At 50.2% G+C, this 22,152-nt stretch overlaps 1 protein-coding gene across 20 annotated transcripts in view; it reads right to left on the reverse strand.

Annotated features, from left to right (window-relative positions):
• HPS1 (HPS1 biogenesis of lysosomal organelles complex 3 subunit 1) overlaps positions 1 to 22,152 on the reverse strand; it is a 32,514-nt gene that overhangs the window by 6,838 nt on the left and 3,524 nt on the right. For 14 of the 20 annotated variants that reach the window (XM_011287485.3, XM_019813665.2, XM_045040532.1 and 11 more), the window contains exons 4-20: positions 17,744 to 17,881; positions 17,385 to 17,527; positions 16,869 to 16,977; positions 14,503 to 14,663; positions 13,917 to 14,019; positions 13,257 to 13,355; positions 13,062 to 13,131; positions 11,038 to 11,093; positions 9,560 to 9,727; positions 9,285 to 9,464; positions 8,139 to 8,200; positions 7,477 to 7,611; positions 7,328 to 7,393; positions 6,089 to 6,233; positions 3,886 to 3,999; positions 2,306 to 2,388; positions 1,082 to 1,821 (exon numbers count right to left, since the gene is read on the reverse strand). In XM_011287485.3, the coding sequence (XP_011285787.1) occupies positions 1,659 to 1,821; positions 2,306 to 2,388; positions 3,886 to 3,999; positions 6,089 to 6,233; positions 7,328 to 7,393; positions 7,477 to 7,611; positions 8,139 to 8,200; positions 9,285 to 9,464; positions 9,560 to 9,727; positions 11,038 to 11,093; positions 13,062 to 13,131; positions 13,257 to 13,355; positions 13,917 to 14,019; positions 14,503 to 14,663; positions 16,869 to 16,977; positions 17,385 to 17,527; positions 17,744 to 17,881 (1,995 nt within the window). In that variant the 3' untranslated portion in view covers positions 1,082 to 1,658. Of the gene's footprint in view, positions 1 to 1,081; positions 1,822 to 2,305; positions 2,389 to 3,885; positions 4,000 to 6,088; positions 6,234 to 7,327; positions 7,394 to 7,476; positions 7,612 to 8,138; positions 8,201 to 9,284; positions 9,465 to 9,559; positions 9,728 to 11,037; positions 11,094 to 13,061; positions 13,132 to 13,256; positions 13,356 to 13,624; positions 13,890 to 13,916; positions 14,020 to 14,502; positions 14,664 to 16,825; positions 16,978 to 17,384; positions 17,528 to 17,743; positions 17,882 to 22,152 lie in introns of those variants that run through there. The other 6 variants (XM_045040527.1, XM_045040526.1, XM_045040534.1 and 3 more) reach the window with 6 other exon arrangements.

Raw genomic sequence — 22,152 nt, forward strand, 5'->3', positions numbered from 1 at the left:
TTCCCATTTCCCCAAATCCTCAAGGATTAAAGATCACATCTGCAAAGATCTTCAGCTAACACCCTTCCTTGGTACCCTCTGGCCTGCCTTGTATCAGGTGCTCCTTTGTTCTCTGCCCATTGGCTAGCAGGCCACCTCTCTACGGTAGGAAAAAAGCACCGTAGGAGTTGAGTGTCTGTACTGCCATGACATCTGTCAGTATTCTAGAAACCCACTATTAGAAATGCATCTTAAAACTGGGAGAATTTGTGGAGAAGGTGCATCTGAGTAGGAGAGCTCTCTGTGGAACCTTCTACTTGTGACTGAGACACCCTGACACTCCAGGTTTACACCATGTGTGAATCTCTGCTGAAATCTGATGCAGGATGTCCACCCCAGTGTTATCGAAACATTCAGGGGACTGGTTAAACCAGATGTGTCACATCATGTAGCTGCTCAAATTTAAGGAAAACTATCAGGGGACAAAAGTGGATACCCTACAGAGCAGTGGGCTTCTACACTTAGTTTTCCCCTTCGTGCTCTTCTGGGTCTTACACAATTGAGGTTTGAAATCTCCATTCATTAAGTCAAGATATCATGAAGGAATGCAGACCCAGTCACCTCAGCTGACAATGTCCCTCACTGCCACCTTCTGAGGACGTTAGTGTGAGATGTCCTTCTAGCTCTTTCAGTACCTCTGTCCTCCCCCCACACCTCCACCTCCACCAGCTATTCCCTTAACAGAAAAGAACAGTCTTCTCTGCATGAGTTTCGGCTCAAGACTAGAGACCCGAAGGCCTGGCTGCTGTCAGCATGTCATACGGGGGGCCTGGGTGCCTACTTCTGCCATGGCGCTTCTCTCATCCCTGCGGCGGACGCTCCCCAGTCCCAGGGCTCTGGTGGTCTCTTGTTCTTGTGTGTCTCCTGGGGTGGGAGCTTCTAGGTTAGAGGAGAGGGACTGCACCACCCGGGGCTGGGGTTTTCAACCCAGGGCACACAGGGGTCGGCTGGCATGTTTTCAAAAACCTATACCTGGGAACCACAGGCCCAAGTGACACAAACCTCTGAGTGGGAGCTGGGAAGGAGTCGAGACAGAGCAGGGTGCAAAGGGGCCAGACTGCTGGGCACCAAGGACAGCCCAGGAGCCCAGGCACGTTTGGCTTGAACCACCACCACCAGCATTTATTGAGCACCTGCCACGTGTCCGGCAGCCCTCACGGCCACCCTGAGAGGTAGGGGCTATCGGTGGAGGAAACCTGCCCAGGGTGGTAGGGAGGAAGAGGCACAGCGTGAATCGCAGCCCGGCTAGGGCGGCACCTTTCATCTGGAGAAGGAAATGGCTTCCTGAGGGAGCTCTTTCTCCACTCCAACAGCATGAGGAGGCATCTTCAGACACCTGCAGGCACTGGGGACTTCCTGTCTCCTGGGCATAGATGGAGAGGCAGCTCTGAAAGCAGCCGACCCAGTTCTAACCTTGCAGCCACTACTGTTTTAAGGAGACCAAGGGACCCTCTCTGGCCTCCCTCCTCCTCCAGAGACAAGGATTTGGGGGTTTGTTACTTGGAGGGGAGACTACTCTAAGGGGTTTAAGAGACCCCGGGGACTGTGCTATCCCTAGGTGAGTGCTATACGAGGGGACCAGGATACACACAGACCGCGCCGGAGCACTGTGCCCTGGCCTAGAGCAAGGGGACGCGGGAGGTTTCCCACAGGCGCCGGGCCAGCTCGCCGGCCTGCTGCACCAGCACGTCTGTGGGGATGACCGACAGGTGGAGGGCCAGCAGCTCGTGGCACTTGACAGCCTCAGCGGGATGGCCCTTGCTATAGTAGCGCAGGAGCTTCCTGGAGGAAGACGGGGGACAGGATTCAGGTATGAGGCCGCGGCAGCCCTCCCAGAACCAGGGGCCTCTCCCAGCACCGCACAGGCACTGCCACCTCGCGAGGCCCCAGCACCTGGCTGGCAAAGCCTTCCCGCCCCTCGCTGACCTAACCACAGGAGGATCAGCCCCAGGCTGCACGGGCCACCCCCTGGGGTTCCCCGTTGGGTCTGGTGATGGCAGTGTCCAAGCTAAGGGATGCCACAGAGCCAGCGGGGAAGCCCTAGGGCTCCAGCGCGGATGCCGGCAGATGCTGCCGAGAGTGTGGGAACCAGGAGACGGGCAGAAACCTGGGTGTGCTCCGCACCCACCCCTCTCTCACTGAACACGGGGCTGGGCAGGAAGGAGCTTCTAGGGGGGCATTCCTGAAGGAGGAGCTGCTCCTCTATGGGGGAGTGGCACTTATCTGGGCACCCACTCTTCCCAACAGTCTTGTAAACTGGGGTCACCTGTAGTAGTCTCCTCCCAGCACGCCGATGGAGGCCGAGTCATCCGAGAGGACGGGCACTTCTATTATCTGGAGTTTGTACCCCTGAGGAGGAGAAACGTCTTGAATGGGAGGTGGAGGTACGGTGGAAAGAACATGGGCACGAGTCAGACACCATGTTCAAGGACTGGCTCAGCCCTGCTTGGTGAGTGCTTGCTGTTTGGACCTCTTTTTGCATCATTTTCTCATCTGTGCAGTAGGAATAACAGTAACCGCCCAGTGAACACTGGAGGTGACGTATATAAAGTTCCGAGCGTCCTGCCTGGTCCACGTGTGGTAGCCCTCACTTCCATCAATGGGAGCACCTGGGTCAGTGGCCAGCATGGGTTCAGGAAGGCTGCCAGGAAGGCGACCCAAGGAGGTGTCATGCAGGGTCTGGAAGGGCAACACATTATCAAAAGGCCCAACTCCCTGTTTTGGAAGTGACAGAAATCTCCAGGGTAGGATGAGGAGGAGAAGGAAATTAAGACCTGCTGGGCAGCTTGTGTCCCAGTCCTGGTCACGGGGTTCCTTCCAATGCCCACGTGGGCACTGTGGGGCCCATCGTGTGGGTGAGGTGCCCTTGGCGTATTAAGTGGCTGCCCAAGACGGCACAGGTGCAGGCAGCCCCCACAGCCAGCTCTGTCCCCCACACTTCTGCTTCAGTCTGTCACTCTGTCATGCCAGCCACACACACGAAGCCCTGTCTCCCCCTAGAAACCCAGGTAAAGGTTGTACACACATCCTGGGCACCGAGTGCAAAGAGGAGCCTGCAGGTCAGGAGAGCCGAGTCTGGGCTCTGGCTTCATCATCTATGATCCTGGTGGCTCTGGCCACGGAGTTTAATCTCCAGGCATCAGTGTCTCGATCTGTAAAATGGGGCCAGTGATACTCGCCCCCAACCATGGCCCATGGGAGGATGTGAGGTTGCCAGAAGAGTGGTGAGGGACCCAGTAAGCACCCTACATTCCGGAAAGCACTGGCCATCGCTCTCAGGCCAGAAGGAATGGCCCCTACAGAGCTGGAACACAAAACAAAGAGAAACAGGAAAGAGAAGAGAGAGCAAGAGAGAGACACCAAGCTCCCATGACCTGTGCTTACACTGTTGAAACAGTGAGTCTAGAGAGAGAAATACGGGAATAGGAGGCCATACTGTCATCTTCACCTCGGGCAGGTTGCTTCACTGCTTTGAACCTCAGTTTATCCGCCTTTACCCTGGGAATGACAGTGTGCCACGCTTCGTTAAGAGCGGCTGTCAGCTGATCACCAGACCCCGAGCAGCCCTTCTCAAGGGGCACACACCCATTCGTCCACGTGTTACCTGGACGCTGCCTTGCCTGACGGCCTGAGCTTTTCAGACGGCTGGTGGAGGGGTCACAAGGCGCACATGAAAGTGGGGCCTCTGAGATCCGGGTCCCAAAGGCTGTGCTTCCCTGTCAGTCCCACTAGGGACAAGAATTGATGAAGAGACAGAGGGACTGAACAGAGAGCAAAAGAAGAGTATCAGAGTCAGCAGAGAGAAGAGCATTTCAGGATGGCCGGCCCGGGCCAGGCCACACCCACCATCTCGTTCTCAAACCACAGGAAGTAGGAGCAGCAGAAGTCCCCCTCTCGGAAGAGCAGCGTGGTGTAGCCCTTCTGCAGGTATCTGCGGGCCAGCCGGATCAGAGACCAGACCTGGGGAAACAGGGAAAGTGCTCGAAGCTGCCCTGCCCACCATGGCCTGCGGGGCCAGCCCCCTCCCCACAGTGGGGCTAGGGCTCACTCAGGCTCTTGCCTCTGGAAGAAAAGCACTCAGAGAAGGAGCTCTCTCTCGGTAGGCCAGCGGCTGCTCCTTCTCCCCCTTTTCCTTAGTGTCAGGGCGTGACCTGGGTCAGAGCAGGAGCTCAGAAATAAATTATTGGATGGATGGACTAGGACGGATTACCCCTCCAAACACTGTGACAATAAAATATACATAAAAACACGTGAAGTAACTTTACACCGAAGCCATCCGTTAGTAAACTGATCACCAGACCCTAAAAATCGCCCAAGGGCATTGTTAAGTTAGTAGAACAGGAAATGAAGGTGTGGCCACCCATTCCCCCCCACCCCATCCCCTCCAGGGCCTGCAACTCTGGCATAGGTTCTGTGCCAGGAAGGTGCTGGTGAACTGCTGGAACACACTGAGTACCCTGAGTCAGGCATGTCCTCTGCTTCAGGGGTGAAGTCCCAACTAGGGTTCACCAAGGAGTTCGACAGAAACACAGTGACCGGGTGCTCATATGGGTTACATCTCCCGGGCGATATTCTCTTGCCTCATTCAAGGACTTCCTAATGTTGCCTGTGAACTGCCCACGGGAGGGCAGCCTGGACAGCCTGGGTCCCCCATTTCCCAGGGCTGCAAAAGGCCTGATGAGCTCTCTCACCAAAGAGCTTAGCGGAAGGTGTACATGATTCACTGCAAGCCAGACCACAATGTCATGTCTAATTACATCTGCAAACAAATACATGGATTTGCTATATTTTTCAGGAAAGCAATTTGACAACAGGTATCAATAACCTTAAAAACATTCCTCCCATTTGCCTTAATAATTCCATTTCTGGGAATCCATATTGAGAAAAGAATCAGAGATGAGGACAAAGATGGACGCACAAAGGTGTGCACTGCAGAATTATTTATGACCACGAAAGCCTGGAAACAATCTAAATGCTCAACGTTGGGGAAATGGCTAAGGAAATTATGTTACGTTCACATGATGGACTACTGTGGACTTGTTAAAAATCATGTTTATAAAGAATTAATGACATGAGGAAATGCATCAGATGGAAAGTGAAGTGAAAATGTGGGTAAACACACGGCATACACAGAATATGCAATTATAACCAAGGACAACGAGCTGCACAGAAAAACAGTGAAAAGAAATGCGGCGAGAGAACTCCAACAACTTCCAGAAAGATGGGTGAAGAGGATGGTACCAGTAAATGCTCAATGAATTGTATCATTTGTGCCACGTACTGTGCTAAACAGTCAACATGCAGCATCTCACGCATCTGTAATCTCTGCAACTCCAGGACGTCAATAGTATCACTAGCCTTTTACAGATGAGGACACAGAACTTCAGACTAAGTAATACCTCAGCCCCACAGCCAGGGAAAGGCAGAGCCGGCACAGGCCTTCTGTTGCCCTCTTTAACCATTGGCATATACTTTCTTTAGACAACTCTAATATATATTTATATACTATGCTACATGCTATATATATAGTATATAAACATACCTGTACTAGTTTGCTATGAAATAGTCAGTTAAGGAGAATGAATACAGGACCCCCCAGGGAATGGTTCTTCAGTACAAACCACCTCCTGTTAAATCCTGTATCCAAACTGACTGACCTTGTGTCTCGTCCTCCCACGTGAGTTAATTCAGCAAATACTTACTGGAATTTATTTAAGCCAAGCACAATGTTAAGTCCTGGTCATTTCCCCCTATGGACCCACTGCCCAGATGTGCTTATGCAGCATATTAGAAGACACCCAGGAAGGTGCCCACGTGGCCCCGAGGGCCAGGGCCCTAGAGTGACAAAGACCGGCTGCTAGCCTTAGGAAGCCACGGGCAGCTGGGGGTGGATGCTGACAGAAGAGTACGGTACCGGTTAAGGGGGGCGGGGTGCGCTTGGGGCCTCACGGGAGCCCCAAGGGTGGGGCATCAGTCCTTCCTGAGCAGGGGGCAGGCCGCACATCTTGTCCGACAGGGGTGAAGAGTACCCGGGCCGGGCAATGCTTACCTTGGTTCTGATGAAGGCGGCCAGCGGTCCCCTGCCCAGTTCTGATGAAGTCCTTTTACTACTGCTGAGGGAAGGGGCCACCATCTGGCCGGTCGTGCGGTCCACATAGATGAAATGCACCAAGCCTGGGAAGTCTTCTAGGTAGGTGAAGGTCAGAGTTAAGGTGCTCATAAAGCCAGGGACCAGGGAAGGTGCTACTCTGTCCTCCACCTAGGATTCTAGCAAGGCTAAGCAGTGGAGTCAGGAGACCAGGCCCGCCAAGCCCTCCTTTCCCCACAGGTTGCCCTGTCAGTCAACCCCTAGTGTCCCTGTTTTCCTGGATCTCTTCACCTCTGAACTCCCCAGTGCTGAGAAATTCTATGATGCAAATAAAATGGATCCCTTGATACTAGCACACTCAACACAGGGAATTCTGGACCTAAGAGCAATAGGGTATTGTTTGTATTTTATCATTTTCATGAGGGATGAGCTTAAATCTTACATGTGGTGAGGCTGGTGTGAGAGCAGAGTTACCTAGCTAATGAATGAGCCTAGCTGACTACCCAACCCAAACACCTCGGCGTGGTTTTGTTCATCTCTCCACACATCACCTGTGAAGCTGGAAGGTTCCCACTGGAGAGGGGAACAGCCAACATGGCAGGGTGGTGGCTGCTGGCTAACGAGGGCCTCTGTCATCCCATTCACCCGCATACCACAGGCAAGAGTCTTGGGAGATTGAAGGCCTGACACTTTAGAGATCTTAATACAGGAAAGACTCCTTATGTAAAGTTCCAGGGAAAATTAGTATTTGATAAAACTAGTGTTCCAGAATACAAGGGTCAAACAGGTCTTGCAGATGGTTTTTTAAACAGGGATAAACGTATTTGGTGCAGGCCTCCTCAGAGCCTTCATGTCCCACTGTGTACTGTGACTTCTAAGGAAGACATGGCCTCTCAAACCTCCCTGACCCCAGGACCCCTGCCCGCCTGCAACACCTGTTACCACTCCGCTGGCTGGACGTCAACATAAACGCTCTCTGAAGCTATGAAGCAACTGTGGGACAGCAGGGGTTTGTGAAGTTTCAGCCTTGGAGTGTTCCTACGGACAAGACACCCATGACAACATCTATCATTTTTCTTTGAAGAAGCTGAGGCGGTGGAATGTATACACTCCTTCCAGAAAGCCAGCAGTCCTTCAGAGTGGCAGGTGGTGGGGACAGGCAGATGTGAGGGGCTTCTTGGGGCTCAGGCATCAGGATATGACACCATGGTGACGTTCCTCCTGCTCTTCACCAACAAAAAGTCCTTCCAGTCCGTCAGCTTTTCTCTGCCGAGGAAGCAGGGGAGGCAGGGTGTGGTGCGGGGCCCCAACTCCCACTCTGGTGACCCAGGCGCCACACCCACACTTACTGCATGAGCGTCTGCACCTGGTCCTGCAGCTGCTGGGGCAGATGCGGGCCTCCCCGGCCCGGGGCCGCGGACAGGAAGCTGAGACGGTAGACGGCGCAAAGCTGCCGCTTCACCTTCCCACATGCCTGAAGCAGCCTGGACACCGAGAGAGGAGAGCATGACAGCACGAAGGGCCCTGGAGGGTGGGCCGTCGCAGGTGTGCCGAGGACACACACCTAGGACCGCCCTTCATCCCAGGAGTCGCCCCTGCTCCTGACGGGCAACAGACAGCTGCTGAAGCACACCCTTGCCCTCAGAGGGACAGGGCAGCTCCCCAGTTTTCCGCCAATGTGGTGCCTGTGTACTTGGGTTGAAGCTTCTAGAATCTCCCCCCCACCCCTATAGTTTTTTTTTTTATCGAGAAATGAGGGAAGTGCGCCCTTCAGTGCTGGAGCTGGGCACGATGCTGAGCCTCTGTCCCACGTTAAGTTCTCCAGGCTCTCGCCTCCACCTGTAACTCCTCTGCTTCCCAGCCTCCCTCCAGCGTCAAGGACCGGACTCCACTGTCCTGAAGCCCCCTCGGCCCTCATAAGCACCTTCCTGAGCATTCTCTGCCTCTTGGCCTGGAGGAAACCGTCCCTCTGTCCACACGACTCCCCCCATCCTCAGAGGCCCCCACTCACTCCCAGGACGATCCGGGTTCGCTCCTGGAGAAGGCCTTGCTCTTGAACTCCAGCCAGGTGCTCTGTAGGAGGACAGAAGACAGATCAGCTTCCTGATGATGTCCCCACAGTGCGGTCCAGGGGAGACTCTTGCGATGTCGAGCTCTGAGAGGGACCCACGCTCCCTGACTGCTCTGTATTTAGGCTCAGAGCACATCTGCCTTCACACAGTCAAAGCTGGCTCTCCACCAGGTCCCCCCCAGCTCTCTGCACCCCCTAACACACCATTCTATTCACTCAGCAGGCACTTCTTTAAAGAGCAGTATCTGTGTGGCAGGCACCGGGCTCACTGCTTAGCTGGTACAGACATGTAAAGTAATACTCTCCGAGTGACAGGTGAGTGCACCAAAGAGGAGTGGACACAGGGCAGACGCCGGGGTGCTGAGGTGGGTGAGCTCCTCAAATGGGGACTCTGCATTCTAACCCAGTGCTGTGATGGCCCGCAGCATGGCAAGATGCTGGGCAGACTCCTCAGAGGTACCTGGGTCTGCCTGGGTCTCGGCTCCGCTCACTTGCTCGGCCTCCTCTGATCCTTCTTCTCATTTCAGACCCACGTGCACTGTAGCCACAGCGTATCTCAGGTCCTCAGACGGACCCAAGCACCACCAGCTGTGTCCCCTGGGTGGTCTATCCCTCCTGAACTTCCTCTAGGCTCCCGGCATAGCCTGTGCTGTTGCTACTGCTTACGTAGCATCGTTAGACCTCATCTCTGACCTGGGCTCTAAGCCTCCTCCCCTGCCCCACCCAGGGTGGTAGGCTGTGTCCTGCATTTCCGTGTGACCTGACACAATGGGAGGGGTGCCACGGGCAGGCGGCCAGCCCTCACAGAGTCCTAAGGCCAGGCTCTGGTCCCACCAGCTGAGTAATCTCGGCCAAACCATCATCTAGGTGAGCTCCATTCTCCTCTATACCATGGGAATTACAATTCGTGTTGTGCCAAACTCCCGTGAAAATGCTCTGAAAATGCTGCCGTAAGTTTCTGCTATCATTTCGTACTGGGGGAAACAAGGGTTACACACCTACGGTGGGGCAGGGCCAAGGCCTAGAGGCTCCTGAAGGCCCTGCCTCCTCTCCCGGAGGCCGGCATGTCTGGGAATCAGGTCTCACCTGAATCTCTTGCCCCCCACGATTCTTGACAAACTTGTCCATCCTCTGGCGCAGGTCCCCCATGAGGGGGTGGGACCGCAGGGTGCTCCCGGCCTCCTGCCCCTCCTTCAGCTTCTTCTCCAGGAGGGAAAACCCGTCCAGCAGCTGGTACAGGACCAGGGCCAGGGGGGTGTTGGGGCACTAAGGGAAGGAGCACAGGGCAGGATGAACGGGGCAGCCTGTGGGGAAGGCGCCCAGGCTGGGGCATTGCCGAAGCATGTGGGGGTTGCTCGTGCCTTGGTCAGGAGCACCATGTTGATGCCGGGCCACAGGGGCAGGCAGTACATGGTGTGGGGCACCATAGGGCAATAGCTCTCTTTCACGCTGGCATCCAGGAAAATCCTTCTGGGACTGGAAGGGACCGGGGAGTGAGGGACCAGGGTCTGGAGGGTGTCTTCAGCGATCTGTGGAGACAAAAGCCATCGGTGGGGGAGCCGCCTGGCCTCTGCCTCACATACCTACCCATGGTTGCCCATTCTCTGTGCTCCTTGTGAACCATGGGGATAAATATATCAGCTCCAAGAAATCCAGTTCTTAAAAGTCCCCGAGCTCTGTCACAGCGGCCCCAGCGGCTCCAGGGCTGCTACTATTTGTCTCCCTGTTTCTTCTGAGCCTTGCTGCCCAGAGTCAGGTCTGGAGGGCAGGCAGGGGCCATGGGCAACAGGTCTGGGGAAGGTGGTAGAAGAGACACTGAAAAGGCAGGAAAAATGGGGGTGGGGGGAGCTCCCTCCCAAGCCTTCACTCGGACAGAAGCATTTCAATAACGCTGTTATTCTACCCACCCTCAGGGCATCGGTCGGCCAGTACCATGGAGGAAAATTGAGGCATAGATGGGCTAAATGAGCCGGACTCCAGCCTTACTAAATGAGTAAGAAAGCCTCTGGTGGGGAAAAAGCAGAACATTGAGATCAGCAGAGATGCCACAAGCCGTTGTCTATCAGGATGGCACAGCAGTCCTAGCTAGAACAGCAAAATAACTGGAGACAGCACACCAGCTGTGCCGCCGCTCTGCTAAATAAGGAGCACGGGCACGTGACTGACTTCTTGTTTTTAAGTTTATTTATCTTGAGAGAGAGAGAGAGAATGGGGGAGGGGCAGAGAAAGAGGTGGGAGAAAGAGAATCCCAAGTAGGCTCCGCACTGTCAGCGCAGAGCCTGACATGGGGCTCGAGCTCACAAACCGTGAGATCATGACCTGAGCCGAAGTCGGATGCTTAACCGACTGAGCCATCCAGGCACCCTGGCATATGATGGACTCTTAAACAATCCTTAAAAACCAGTGCTAAGTAAATGGAAAAACGTTTAAGGAAAAAAGTGTAATGAAGTACATTAGGATTCAGATTTGGTAAATGAAAAAAAAAATATGCAGTGTGTAAGTACACGTACATATGTGATTGCACGTATATAAAATCATAGGGAAGATTAGAAGGGAAACACCCCCAAATCATAATAGTACTTAACATCTGGGAGAGGATTCAGAGTGCTTTTTTACTCTTTCCATACTTTTGTATTTCCCAATTTTTCTACAATAAGTATATTTACTATTTAATTTTAAAAAAGTATTAAAACTTAAGCTGGACTTTCACTCCCAACAAGTGTGAGGAAGGTGGCATTTCTCAGGAGCTGAGGTCACCCTTCGCCCAGCACCTGCCTGGCCCCTGACTCTGGGATGAGCTCTGTCCACCCCCCCCACCCCTGCCCCAGGAAAAACTCACCTGGATCTGGGGAGCATCAGTGGGTGGGGTGCCCCCATCCAGCCAGACAGTGCTGCCTACAGGACATAGGTAATAACATAACATGAATAACATGAAAATGTGAATAATGGCCCAGCAGCATGTCAGGAGGGGAGGATGGGGCGGAGTACCTGGCAGGGACAAGAGCACTTAGTATGGGCCGGAGCAGCATGGCCCTGCTCAAGGGACCCCAAACCGGAAGTGCAGGGTGAATTCTGCAGTCTCAGGGCTAAAGCAGCCTGGGGAAGAGAAAGCTCATCCCAGGGCCGGCTGCTGGGTCCAAGCTCCTGAGGATGGACCTGGCAATGGCGCCAGGTGTGTTCCTCAGCAACCCCCCTCCCAACGTGGGCCCCTTAATCCCCTCCTCCACTCCACCCTCCAGACTCCTTCAGGTCTCTATCACAGCGCCTCTTCACCAGGAGGCGGCAGTCACATTTCCCCAGTTACTCAGTTGGCAAACTCGGAGCACCTACTATGTGTAGGGAAATGAGCTGGATTTCCTTTGCCAGCCTAGCTCACAGAAACTTACTGAACCCACTACCTGTCTGAAATATTACATGCTTGTAATAACATCCTTCTCCCTTATACTTCATTGCAAATAACGGTCATCTATAATCATGTTTCTCTAGGGAAGCCTGTTTGTATGTTTTCAAACACCTGATTTACAAATGAATGAGTACAACTCAAGCCATTTGTAAGCGGTGAGTTCCAAGCACTTTGAAATGGCATTATTTACAGCTCTGAGGCATAAAGACTAACCACTGAGAAAGAGGCCAGGAGGAGGATTGTGATGAATGAGGGAAGGGAGCAGCAAGAAGAAAGGAGCTTCCATGATCACCCCAAAGCAGTGTTTCTCAATGTGCTCTGGGCTCATGGAGAGCTCAGAGAGCTGAGGGTAGCTAAGGACCCTCAGAAATGTGCAAGCCTATAGGAGGTGGTGCATGACCTCAGGGGTCCCAGGCTCCCTGGAGCCCATCCAAGGAGTTAAAGTTAAGAACATCTAACCCACTGGTTTTCAACTGTGGCTGCACATGAGACCTTTAAAAAGTCTTGATGCCCAGGCCACATCCCAGACCAATTAAGTCAGAATCTCTGGCACAGGCAGGCCCAGCTTCAGCAGTTTTTAAAGATCCCTAGGTGAGCCAGCCCTCTGTGCAGCAGGGCTGAGAACCACTGTTCACTTAAATCTGTGCAGAGTACTGGTTCCCACTCTGATGCTCACTGGCTTCTTGGGGGAAATTTCTAGAAGTATTCACACCTGGGGCCCAGTCTGTGGACTATATAGCTTAACTGGTCTGGCTGAAGCTGCCTGCATGATTCTAATGTGCAGCCAATGTTGAAAACTGGTGGCTTAAGGGTACCACACAGTAAATTCCGTTCAAAACTCAGTCCCTGAGAAGTTTCTTCTCCTGAAATCATGGCTTTTTTCTATCAGGTGAAATGAACCATATGATCCTTCCTTTTCCGCTAAGAAATTCACAGATAAGTGTGAGCCCATTCAGAGGGACTATAACAGTACAGATTTTGGCTTATCTGTTTTTTCTAAGCAATGTTGTCAATTTTTTTTTGTTAGCAACATTTTGAATATATATATATTTTTTATTGTTTACCCACCCAAATACTCTGGAAAAAACAGCAAAGTACAGAAATGTTTCTATTTATAATTTAAGTCATTATACTTGAAATCAAATGATTATTAATTATAGTTACTTATTAATTGATTACAAGAAAATAAAAGCAGAGAATATACCTTATGGTAAATAAATTTTTAAATGAAATCAATTTGTCACAAAAAGCTTTAGGACTCATTTGAAGGGCCATCCTTGAATTCATGCCAGAGCCGGGGGGGGGGGGGGGGGGGGGGGGCGGGGGCGGGGATTGGTGGACAGAGCAGGACCCACAGGAAGCATCAGGCTCTAGGAATCTCTGCACCTGCCCCTGTGCCCTCACAAGGTGATGCCAATGGGCCCCTCCCCCCTCCCCTCCTCCTCCTCCCCGGGCCTCACCTGAGCTCTGTTCTCCAGGGGAAGGAGCTGGTGTGAAGTACTCCTCAGGGAGGGAGAAGCTGTCTGTGTCCTGCGTGGGGTGAGGGTGGGGGGCGGGGAGGCAAGAGGGTGTCTTGGGCTGACAGCCAGGAGAGCCTCCCACAGGCGGCTCAACCCCAGCCCCTCTCCCCTCCACAGGGTGGGTCCACCACAAACGGTTGCTGCAGAACTCCTCCTGGTGGGGGCTGCAGAACCAGGGCTGCAGGCCTGCTGCATGGGGATGTTCTGGCTGCTCCGGGGCCTCCGTGGACAAGGCTGCCATAGTCAAGGAAGACCTAGTTAGAGCGTGTCTGACCAGCTCCTCCCCACAGAGCCCAACACCTCAGAGCACAGCCTCTAACCCTCTGTGCCCCCCACAACAAGGCAGCCACGGGCGAGCTCACTTTCCACAGAGGTTTCAACTCTAGGTAGCCTGATCTGTCTCCAGACTACAGAAATTACAGAAATTCCAACACTGACAATCAAACCACCACCACTGAGGATAATGGGGATGGCGGCAAGCGAAGGTGCTGGCTAGCACTTACCAGACGCCCCAGGCACTGCTGGGCTCTAGGTAAACTGTCCCCTTCACTCCTCCAAACCCTGTCCCACTGCACAGATGAGGCACACGAGGCTTAGAGCGGCAAGCACTCCAAAAATCTGCACTTTCCACCGACTAAACCGCATTCTAGAATTCCTGTTACAACTGAAAGCAGCAGAAGTCGAGCCCAACCCCAGGACCAGTACTGTGACCCTGAACTATGGCCTCCCTAGATTGCCTGCCCAGCGTGCTCCAGAGGGGGGGGGTTGGAGCTGCCCAGGGAGCTGGTCTAAGACCTGAGGGTCGTCATCCTCCACTGTGCTCTCACTGGGGTAGAGGTCCTGAACCAGGAGAACGAGGGCGAGGAGGTCGGCTGGCCGCAGGGAGCTGGCACTGTGGCTGCAGAGAGAACAGGCGGCAGCTGTCAGCACGTGCCTGGGGCACGGGGCAGTGGCGCATGGGGCAGGGCGTCGTAGTGCGGTTCCTGACCTCAAGGAGTTTGGGATCATGTCAGCTGACCGCATCCTTCTTGGAGAAAGGCAAGGTGCAGATAAAACTAACCAATTCATTAATTCTAAAAATAAAACTTGGTTGTGTTAAAGAAGAAAAACTACCAACGAGAAATCACCAGGGACCAGTAACAGCATGTCAGGAAGTTCTAAAATTCAGATTTGGAGACAGTGTTCCAGAAAGACATAATTCAGAGAAGGGAATTAGCTGAGAGGGGTCACAAACTGAAGAGTCTGGGGAGGCTTCATGGAAGAGATGGGTCTTGAAGGTCTTCTTGGCTGGGGAGGTGGTGCTTTTCAGGTAGAGGAATAAGGGGCAAGGAGGAGGGGCTGGGGGGCCTCTGGGTCACTGCCTGCTGGGACCAGGGCTCACCTGGAGTAGAAAGCCAGCAGCTTGGAGTGCACGAGCAGGAAGGCATGCAGGGCCTCCTCGCCGGCCCTCTCAGGGCTGGAGTTGACAGCGTGGATGACGTGCCGCTCCAGGGCCTCTATGCACAGCTCACAGAGCTGAGGGTGAATCAGCCGCTCCACAGCCTGGCCAAGGGTGAGCAGGGAAAGGAAACCACGTCACCGACCACTCTCTCCTGCTCCAGGTCCTGGCTGGTGGGTACATTCGCTCAGTCCATGCTGAGTGCGTGCTCTGTGACAGACACTTGGGAACGGGGAGACTCAGACCAGCACGGTCCCTGCCTTCCTGCAGTTTATGGTCTGGTCACTAGACTCCAGTGGATGAGACAGATAATATGCAAGGAAACAGACAAGATTAAAGCCAATTCTAATAAGTGCTGTGTAGGAAACACACGGTAATGAACAGCAGAGACCTACTTGGGTAGGGTATTTAAGGAAAATGTCCCTGCAGAAGGGACCTTTAAATTGCTATCTAAAGAACAAGAAATCCTATCAGAGAGAGTGGAGGGGGAGAATGCTGCAAGCTGAGAACAGACCATATGCAAAGGCCCTGAGGTGGGGAGAGAGTTTGGAACAGTGCCGTCCAACCAATATATAAGGCAAGCCCTATGCATAATTTAATATTTCCTAGTAATCTACATTAAAAAAGTAAAAAGAAACCGGTGAAATTAATATTAGTAATTTATCGTGCCATTTCAACATATAAAAGCATTATTAATGGGGCATTTGATGCTCTTTTTTTGTACTAAGTCGTCAAAATCCAGTCTGTATTCTACATGTACGGCAGAACTCAATTTGGACTAGCTACCTTTCAAATGTTCAATAACCAAATGTAGCTAATGACTACTAGACAGAATTAAATGTCAAGCACTCTTGAAATGGAAAGAAGTCCCAGGGGGTCAGTCCCCAGTGAGCAAGGCCAGAGAGGCACGAGATGAGGCTGGGGTGAGATCCACGGAGGCAGATCACACAGGGCCTGGTAGGTTCAGGAAGGAGTTTGGATCTTATCTTAACTGCATTAGGCCAGCTCTTACAAGAAGCTCTTCTGGATGTCTCCGAAAGAGGTGACCATGTCATCCTTCGTGCCACCTTGGATTTTGACAGGAAACCCAATATGGCACAACCAGAATGCTTTGTTGGATGTTCAGGTATATATGTCTGCCTCATCTCTTCTCAAGGGCAGGGACTGTGTCTTTATTCATCTCTATTCCCAGGGCCTGGCACACCTCTTAGAATACAGTGGGTACTATACATTTATCAGAAGAGTGAGTAAGCGGGGCGTGAAAATGAATCCTTCAGATCTATTTTCCAGTTCACTAATTCTCTTCCTAGTTATGTCTCATCTACTATTTAACCCTCCCTTGAGATTTTTATTTTAATAATTATGTTTTCATTTCTAAAATATCTATATGGGTTCTCTTCCAGCTTTTATGTCTTTAAATATTTCACAGTTATTTTATATTCTGTACCTAATAATTCCAGGATATCAAGCTCCTTGGGATCTAAATCTACCGGTGATTGATTTTCCTCTCACTCGTGGTGGCTCATTTCCCTGTGCATCTGACTGTTAATTGTGAGCTCATATTCGTTTGCTCTTAACCTGTCCTCTAAAGCAGTGGCTTTCAAAGGGTGGTTCCTGGACCAGCATAATCAGCGTCACTGGTGAACTTGTCAGGAATGCAAATTCTAGAACCAACCCCCCCCCAACTATGAGAAAAGGGAGGCCCAACAACCCCTATCTTGCAAGCCCTCTAGATGATTCGGATGAACAGTGGAGTGTGAGAACCGCCACGCTGGAGAGAATTTGTGCTTGTCTCTACGGGGAGCCCGGGAGTCTACCGGCAGTGACCATTTGAACTCCTCAGGTCCGGGCTTGACCAGGGAGTCTTGGGCTCAGTCCCCAGTGCTGCTGGCCTAAGTTAGTCTTCTGGTGGTGGTGTTATCACCATCTACACTCAGGCAATCTTGCCTTTAGTGCTGCTTATTTATCACTGCTTTCCACTCTAGTTTCAGCTCAGTATAACTTTTTTGGGGGGAGGGGATGGTCAGAGTTGAGGGGACCTTTAAAATTTCCACAATTTACTGTGAGCTCAGAATGACATGAAAAAGTCTGTTGTATCTAGGATCTGTTTTATTTCAGGAAACCCCATCAGGGTGTCCAACCCACCACGTGGCCACAACAAGGCGCAACCTTCTAAATGCACGAGGTTGAGGGTCTGCCTATGACCTCACTCATGATGGGAATGTGTGTGTCAAAACGTGGTCTGAAAGCTACACAGCCCTCTGACCTGACACTCCTCTGGCCTGAGGACTCCCACACCCAGTAGTCACCTCCACGGCGAAGCACTGTTCCTGCTCACGCAGGCGGCCATAGGTCTGCAGCAGGCTCTGGAAATGCTCCCACACTTGCATGCGCCGCTCCAGGTCTGGGGGCCGCAGCCTGGGGGCAGAGCAGGAAAGACCCGTGAGAAAGCTGCTTGTCCCAACCTTCAACCAAAGGGGCATAGTCCTAGAAGACCGTCAGGGCCAGGCGAGCTCACGCAACATGAACAAATGAGTGGGAGGGCCCTCTAGGTACAGAAGGCCCGAGTCCGGGCTGTGGCCGGGGCCATAGAGTGGGATGGGCACGGAATCAGGAGTCGGGCACCCAAGCAAATCACTTCACTTCTCGGTTTCCTTCACACACAGACATATGACACGAAGCCAGCCTGAGAGATCCGGGAAGGTACCAGGAAGGAGCCAGGGGGAGAGTGTGACTGGCCAGTTTCACAGAGGCCGGACACACCCTGCACAGCCTCGAGAGGGTGCTTAGCAAAGGATCTAGAGGGGACCGCCACGAGGACTCACTCCTTCCGGATGAGCTGGCCATCCACCGTAACCAGACCAAAGTGCACTTCGAACAGGTACTTGAGCACACACAGCTTCTGCCGCAGGTCGCCCTCACCTTCCGTGTGGTCTCCGTTGATGGCAATGAACAGGCATTCTCCAAACTGCAGGCAGAGGGGGCTGATGTCAGCCAGCCCCAGGGGACCCCTCCCTGTCCTGATCCCTGAGGACAGCGAGGGGAGGCTTAGGTCCCAGGGGACTTTGAGAGGGCGCAATTTCTGCCTTATGAAGGAGTCTAAAGTTCAAGATCAGGGAGAGGCATGTGGACAGCCCACAGAACTGAGGGAAGAGGAACATGGGCCCCAGGGCTACACGCTCACCAGGTGAAGGACATACAGGTAGTTGCCATTTTCTGTTGAGAAGCAGGTGTATGTATCTGAGAGCTTCTCCAGCATGGTCATGGAGGAGATGATCACTGGGGCTAGCAGGGTGCTGAGCTGGTCCTCCACGGCGGGAAGCTGCATGAGGGGAAGGAAGTCACACTGCTCAGAGTGCCAGACCATGGGGACAAAGGCACGGAAAAGACCCAAGCCTTGTAGCAAGGCCTCTGCTGTTCAGGCTCTGAATCTAGAAGGAAACACTAAGGAATTAGGCCACATCTCCACAGTGGAATGTCTGGAGCATTTAATGGGAGAACTGAATGACTCTAAGGAAGTTCCCTACATAACCCAAAGTCCATGCTTTTTGTTGGCAGTAGGTCTACGTTGGGGAACATATCCTAAGGAAAGTGATCTGGGATGGGGCAAAGACACACGCATATAGACGTTCACTATGGAATCATTTACAGCAGCGAACAACTGTAAAAAGTGTAAATGCCCAGTGCCTGGGAAACAGATAAATAACAGTCCATTTAATGGTGGAAGAATATATAGCTATGTAAAATACTGGAGTGTTTCAATGACATGGAAAATTCCTCTGCTATGATGTCATGTTAAAACAAAAAAAGTGAATGGTCTGTATTTTAAAATGCATAGAAAAAACAAAGTATTGAGAAAATATTAAGAAAGGCAACACTATTAAAGTTATTCCTCCTGGCAGACAGAATATGAGTGATTTGCCCCCTTTTTATGCTTCCATACTTTCCCTATTTCCATCACAAGCCAACCTTTACTTCTACAAGATCTTCCTTCAACCATTCTCTCTGCCTTGCAAAGAAGGAATAAACAAAACCAAAGAAAAACTGGACAAATTTGGTGACAATCTGCAACTACAACTGGCATGAAGCCAGAAGAACGGTCACCACTCAAACCCTCCATACTGGAATGACAAGAAAGAAGAGGTGACCTTCCCTACAGTGATCTCTGGAGACCTGAATCATGGAGAAAGCCAAGTCCCAACTCTGAGCCTGAGAAATCTGAAAGGAGAGGAGTAAGACCTTGTCTTGAAAAGAAAAACAGGCAACCGGCCAGGGGCAAAGTACAGCATTTACAACAGGGCCAAGACTCAGTACCGTGGCGGGTATTTTCTCCCAACTTCCTCAGCGCTCGGGAACCAAGCTGTGTCCAGCTGCTGCGGGAGTCTGTCAGTCAGGATTTAGCAGTGGTTTCTGCCCATCACTCAGGCCCCAGCTCAGATGGCTCCTGACCACCAGGCCACCCTGCCCCCACTGCTCCCCACCTCTCTCTCTGTTTAACTTCTTCAGCCCATTTATCATTACCTGCACTCATGAGTTTATTTGCCACTGGGTTCACTGTCTGCCCTCCCTCTTTGGCCCAAAGTTCCACGAGAGCAGGATCACGCTATGTTCATGGCTTCACCCCCGGAGGCTGGAGCATAGTAGGTTCTCAATGAATATTTGTTGAATGAGTATCCCTCCACATAGGCAAATGTTTGTTAAATTATTCACATGCCACAATTTTCTTGGACTGTCATCAACAAATTACGTTAATAGAAAGTCACTTAAAAATCTAGATTGTGTGTACAGCAACTCATTTTTAGAGTAGCAGCTTCTTCTGCAGGTGTAGCAAAGCAAGAATTTTTTTTTTTTTTTGGTTGGGGAAGATGAAAATATTTGGCGTAGGCAGAGTGTAAGGGAATTACTATTACTTGGAATTATAAAGTGGTACATTATCTTTGAATGGCTTCTGAATCAACGTTTCTATTTATAGGAAATTATCCTAAGGAAATAATGAGATGTGGGATCAAATTCAAGCATAAATGTTCCCTACAGCAATAGTTTTAGCAAAGTAGAAGCAATATACATGCCCAGGATGGGAAAAATGGTTAAATAAATGATACATTTATTTATACACTGGAATATAATGCTTCCATTAAGATTTATGCTTTTGAGACTATTTAACACAAAAGAATAATGCTTTTGATATAATGGCAAATGGAAAAAAACAGGAAATAAAACTGTAAATGTGGTATGATCCCAACTACATATAAAAGATAAAGACCCAAAGGAAATACATAGAAAAGCTAATAGGTCTGGTGCTAGAATTATGGGTCATTTAAAAACCATTTCTCTGTATTTCCAAATTTCCTACAATTAATTCATGTTATTTATAGAATCAGAAAAAAAATGTGTCGTATACATAAAAAATAAAACTTTAAAGACAATTTTTTCTTTACATTAGTCATTTAGGAACTGAAAAATCAGGATTTTGCTCCTTTCCAAGGTTTTTGATAAAGAGGAAGATAAACACCAGCAGATAATTTGCTTCTTTTATTTTATTTATTCATTCATCTCTATACTGTGTGCCTTTATGTCAATATTATGGCAGGTTCCAGAGATATAGAGGTCTACTGATGGTTTGCTTCTTACATTTACCTGGCCGAAATAGCAAAGAACTAAAATATATAAAAATTCTTAAAAAAAACTATATGTATTGACTGCTAAAAATAAAAGAGCCTAACAAATAGACTTGCTTTTTAGCTTAAATAAAACCACTAAAATGTCATGATCTCTGATATCTTTATTCCTAAAGACTGTGACAAGAATATCGGTGATGTTGAAGTGGATTAACCCGCTGAGGTGGAACTGGCTCAACGGGTAGTTAAGCTCAGCAGAGCGAGGAGGGGGCTGGCAGGCCACCAGTCTGTGCTGCTGCAGAAATGCAAGAACGCTCTCTACTGCTTCCCCTGCAAAGATTTTTAATACGAAATTCACCTGGAAAAAATGTCCAAGATAAATTACCCCTTTAAAACATAGAGTAGAAATTATTAGTGGAAAATGACAACTATCTCCAAGCTGTAATATTTCAGTGTTGCCCTGGATATTCATATGCAAAAAATAAACTTTAATCCATAATTGCCATCATATCCAAAAATTCAAAATGGATCATCAGACCTAACATAAAGCCTAAAATGATAAAACTTCCGGAAGAAAATACAGGGAAAACTCTGAGATCTTGGGTTGGGCAAAGATTTCTTATATATGACACCAAAAACATGATCCCTAAAAGCAAAAAAATGGATACGCTGGAGTTGTCAAATGAAAACTTCTGCTTTTTGCAAAATACTGGTTAGCGGATGCGAAGGCAACACAGAGTGGAAGAAAATACTTGCAAAAAACCTGTACCTAATACAGGACTTGCATCCAAAATACGTAATACTCTCAAAACTCATCAAGAATAGTAAGAAATAACCTACCCAAGAAATAGATGGGCAAAATTTGGACCAATTTCAACTTAAGAAGATACAGATGGCAAATAAACACATGAAATGATGTCAAAATCATCAATCATTAGGACATGAAAATTAACAGACAATGAGATTTCAATCGATACCTAGTAGAATGGTGAAAATGAAAAAGACTGACTATTGCCAAGGGTTAGCAAGGATATGGAGGAAGTGGAGCTCTCTCATACATGAGAAGTGGACTATGAAATGATACAACCCCTGTGGAAAAGTTTGCTAGTTTCTTAAAAAGTTAACATATACCTACACGATCTAGCCATTGTGCCCTAGGTATTTTAAGTGAAAGGCGATGTCCATACAAAGACCTGAACGTGAATGTTCACAGCTGCTTTATTTTTAAGAGTCAAAAACTGGACACAGTCACCATCAACAGGTACACGGATATACAAACTGTGGTGTGCTGATACAATAGACTACCTCCCGCTCAGCAACGACAAGGAATAAAGTATTGATAGATACTGCAACATGGATGAATCTCAAAATCATGCTGAAAGAAGCCAGACCAAAACCAAACCAACCCTGAGAATATACCGCATGCCTATAAAATACATTTATATAAAAGCCTATAAAATACAAACTCATCTACTGTGACAGAAAGCACATTGGTGGTTGCCCAGGTTGGGGGAGGTGAGGGAGGGGTCACACACTTTTGAGATGGTATGTTTATTTTATTGATTGTGATAGAATCACAAGTGTGTGTGTGTGTATCTCAAACTGTACACTTTGTATAGTAGGCCAATTATACCTTAGCATAGTTATTTAAGAAATTAATGTGTTAAACTTATGCTAAACTTTTTAAGTAGAGAAGGCGAGGGCACCAAATTTCTCTGTTGTGTGATTAAAATTCTACCTCCTCCTCCTGTTCTCATGTAGCCTAGGGGGGCCCTGGTGGAGTAGGGGTGAGGTCACTAACTCGAGAGCATCAAGAGGCCAACCTCTGAGGATGAGCAGCTGGGTGTTTAGGATGCTGGGCCACACGCACCACCCTGTTAGTTCCTCAGGCTGGGCCAGGAGTGGGTGGACAGGTTCACCCGCCTCCTGGTAGTTCTGTGCTGTTGTCTCCCATCCTCCCCTGCCCTGCACTCAC

This window comes from Felis catus, chromosome D2 (assembly GCF_018350175.1).
Source record: "Felis catus isolate Fca126 chromosome D2, F.catus_Fca126_mat1.0, whole genome shotgun sequence".
NCBI lineage: Eukaryota > Metazoa > Chordata > Mammalia > Carnivora > Felidae > Felis > Felis catus.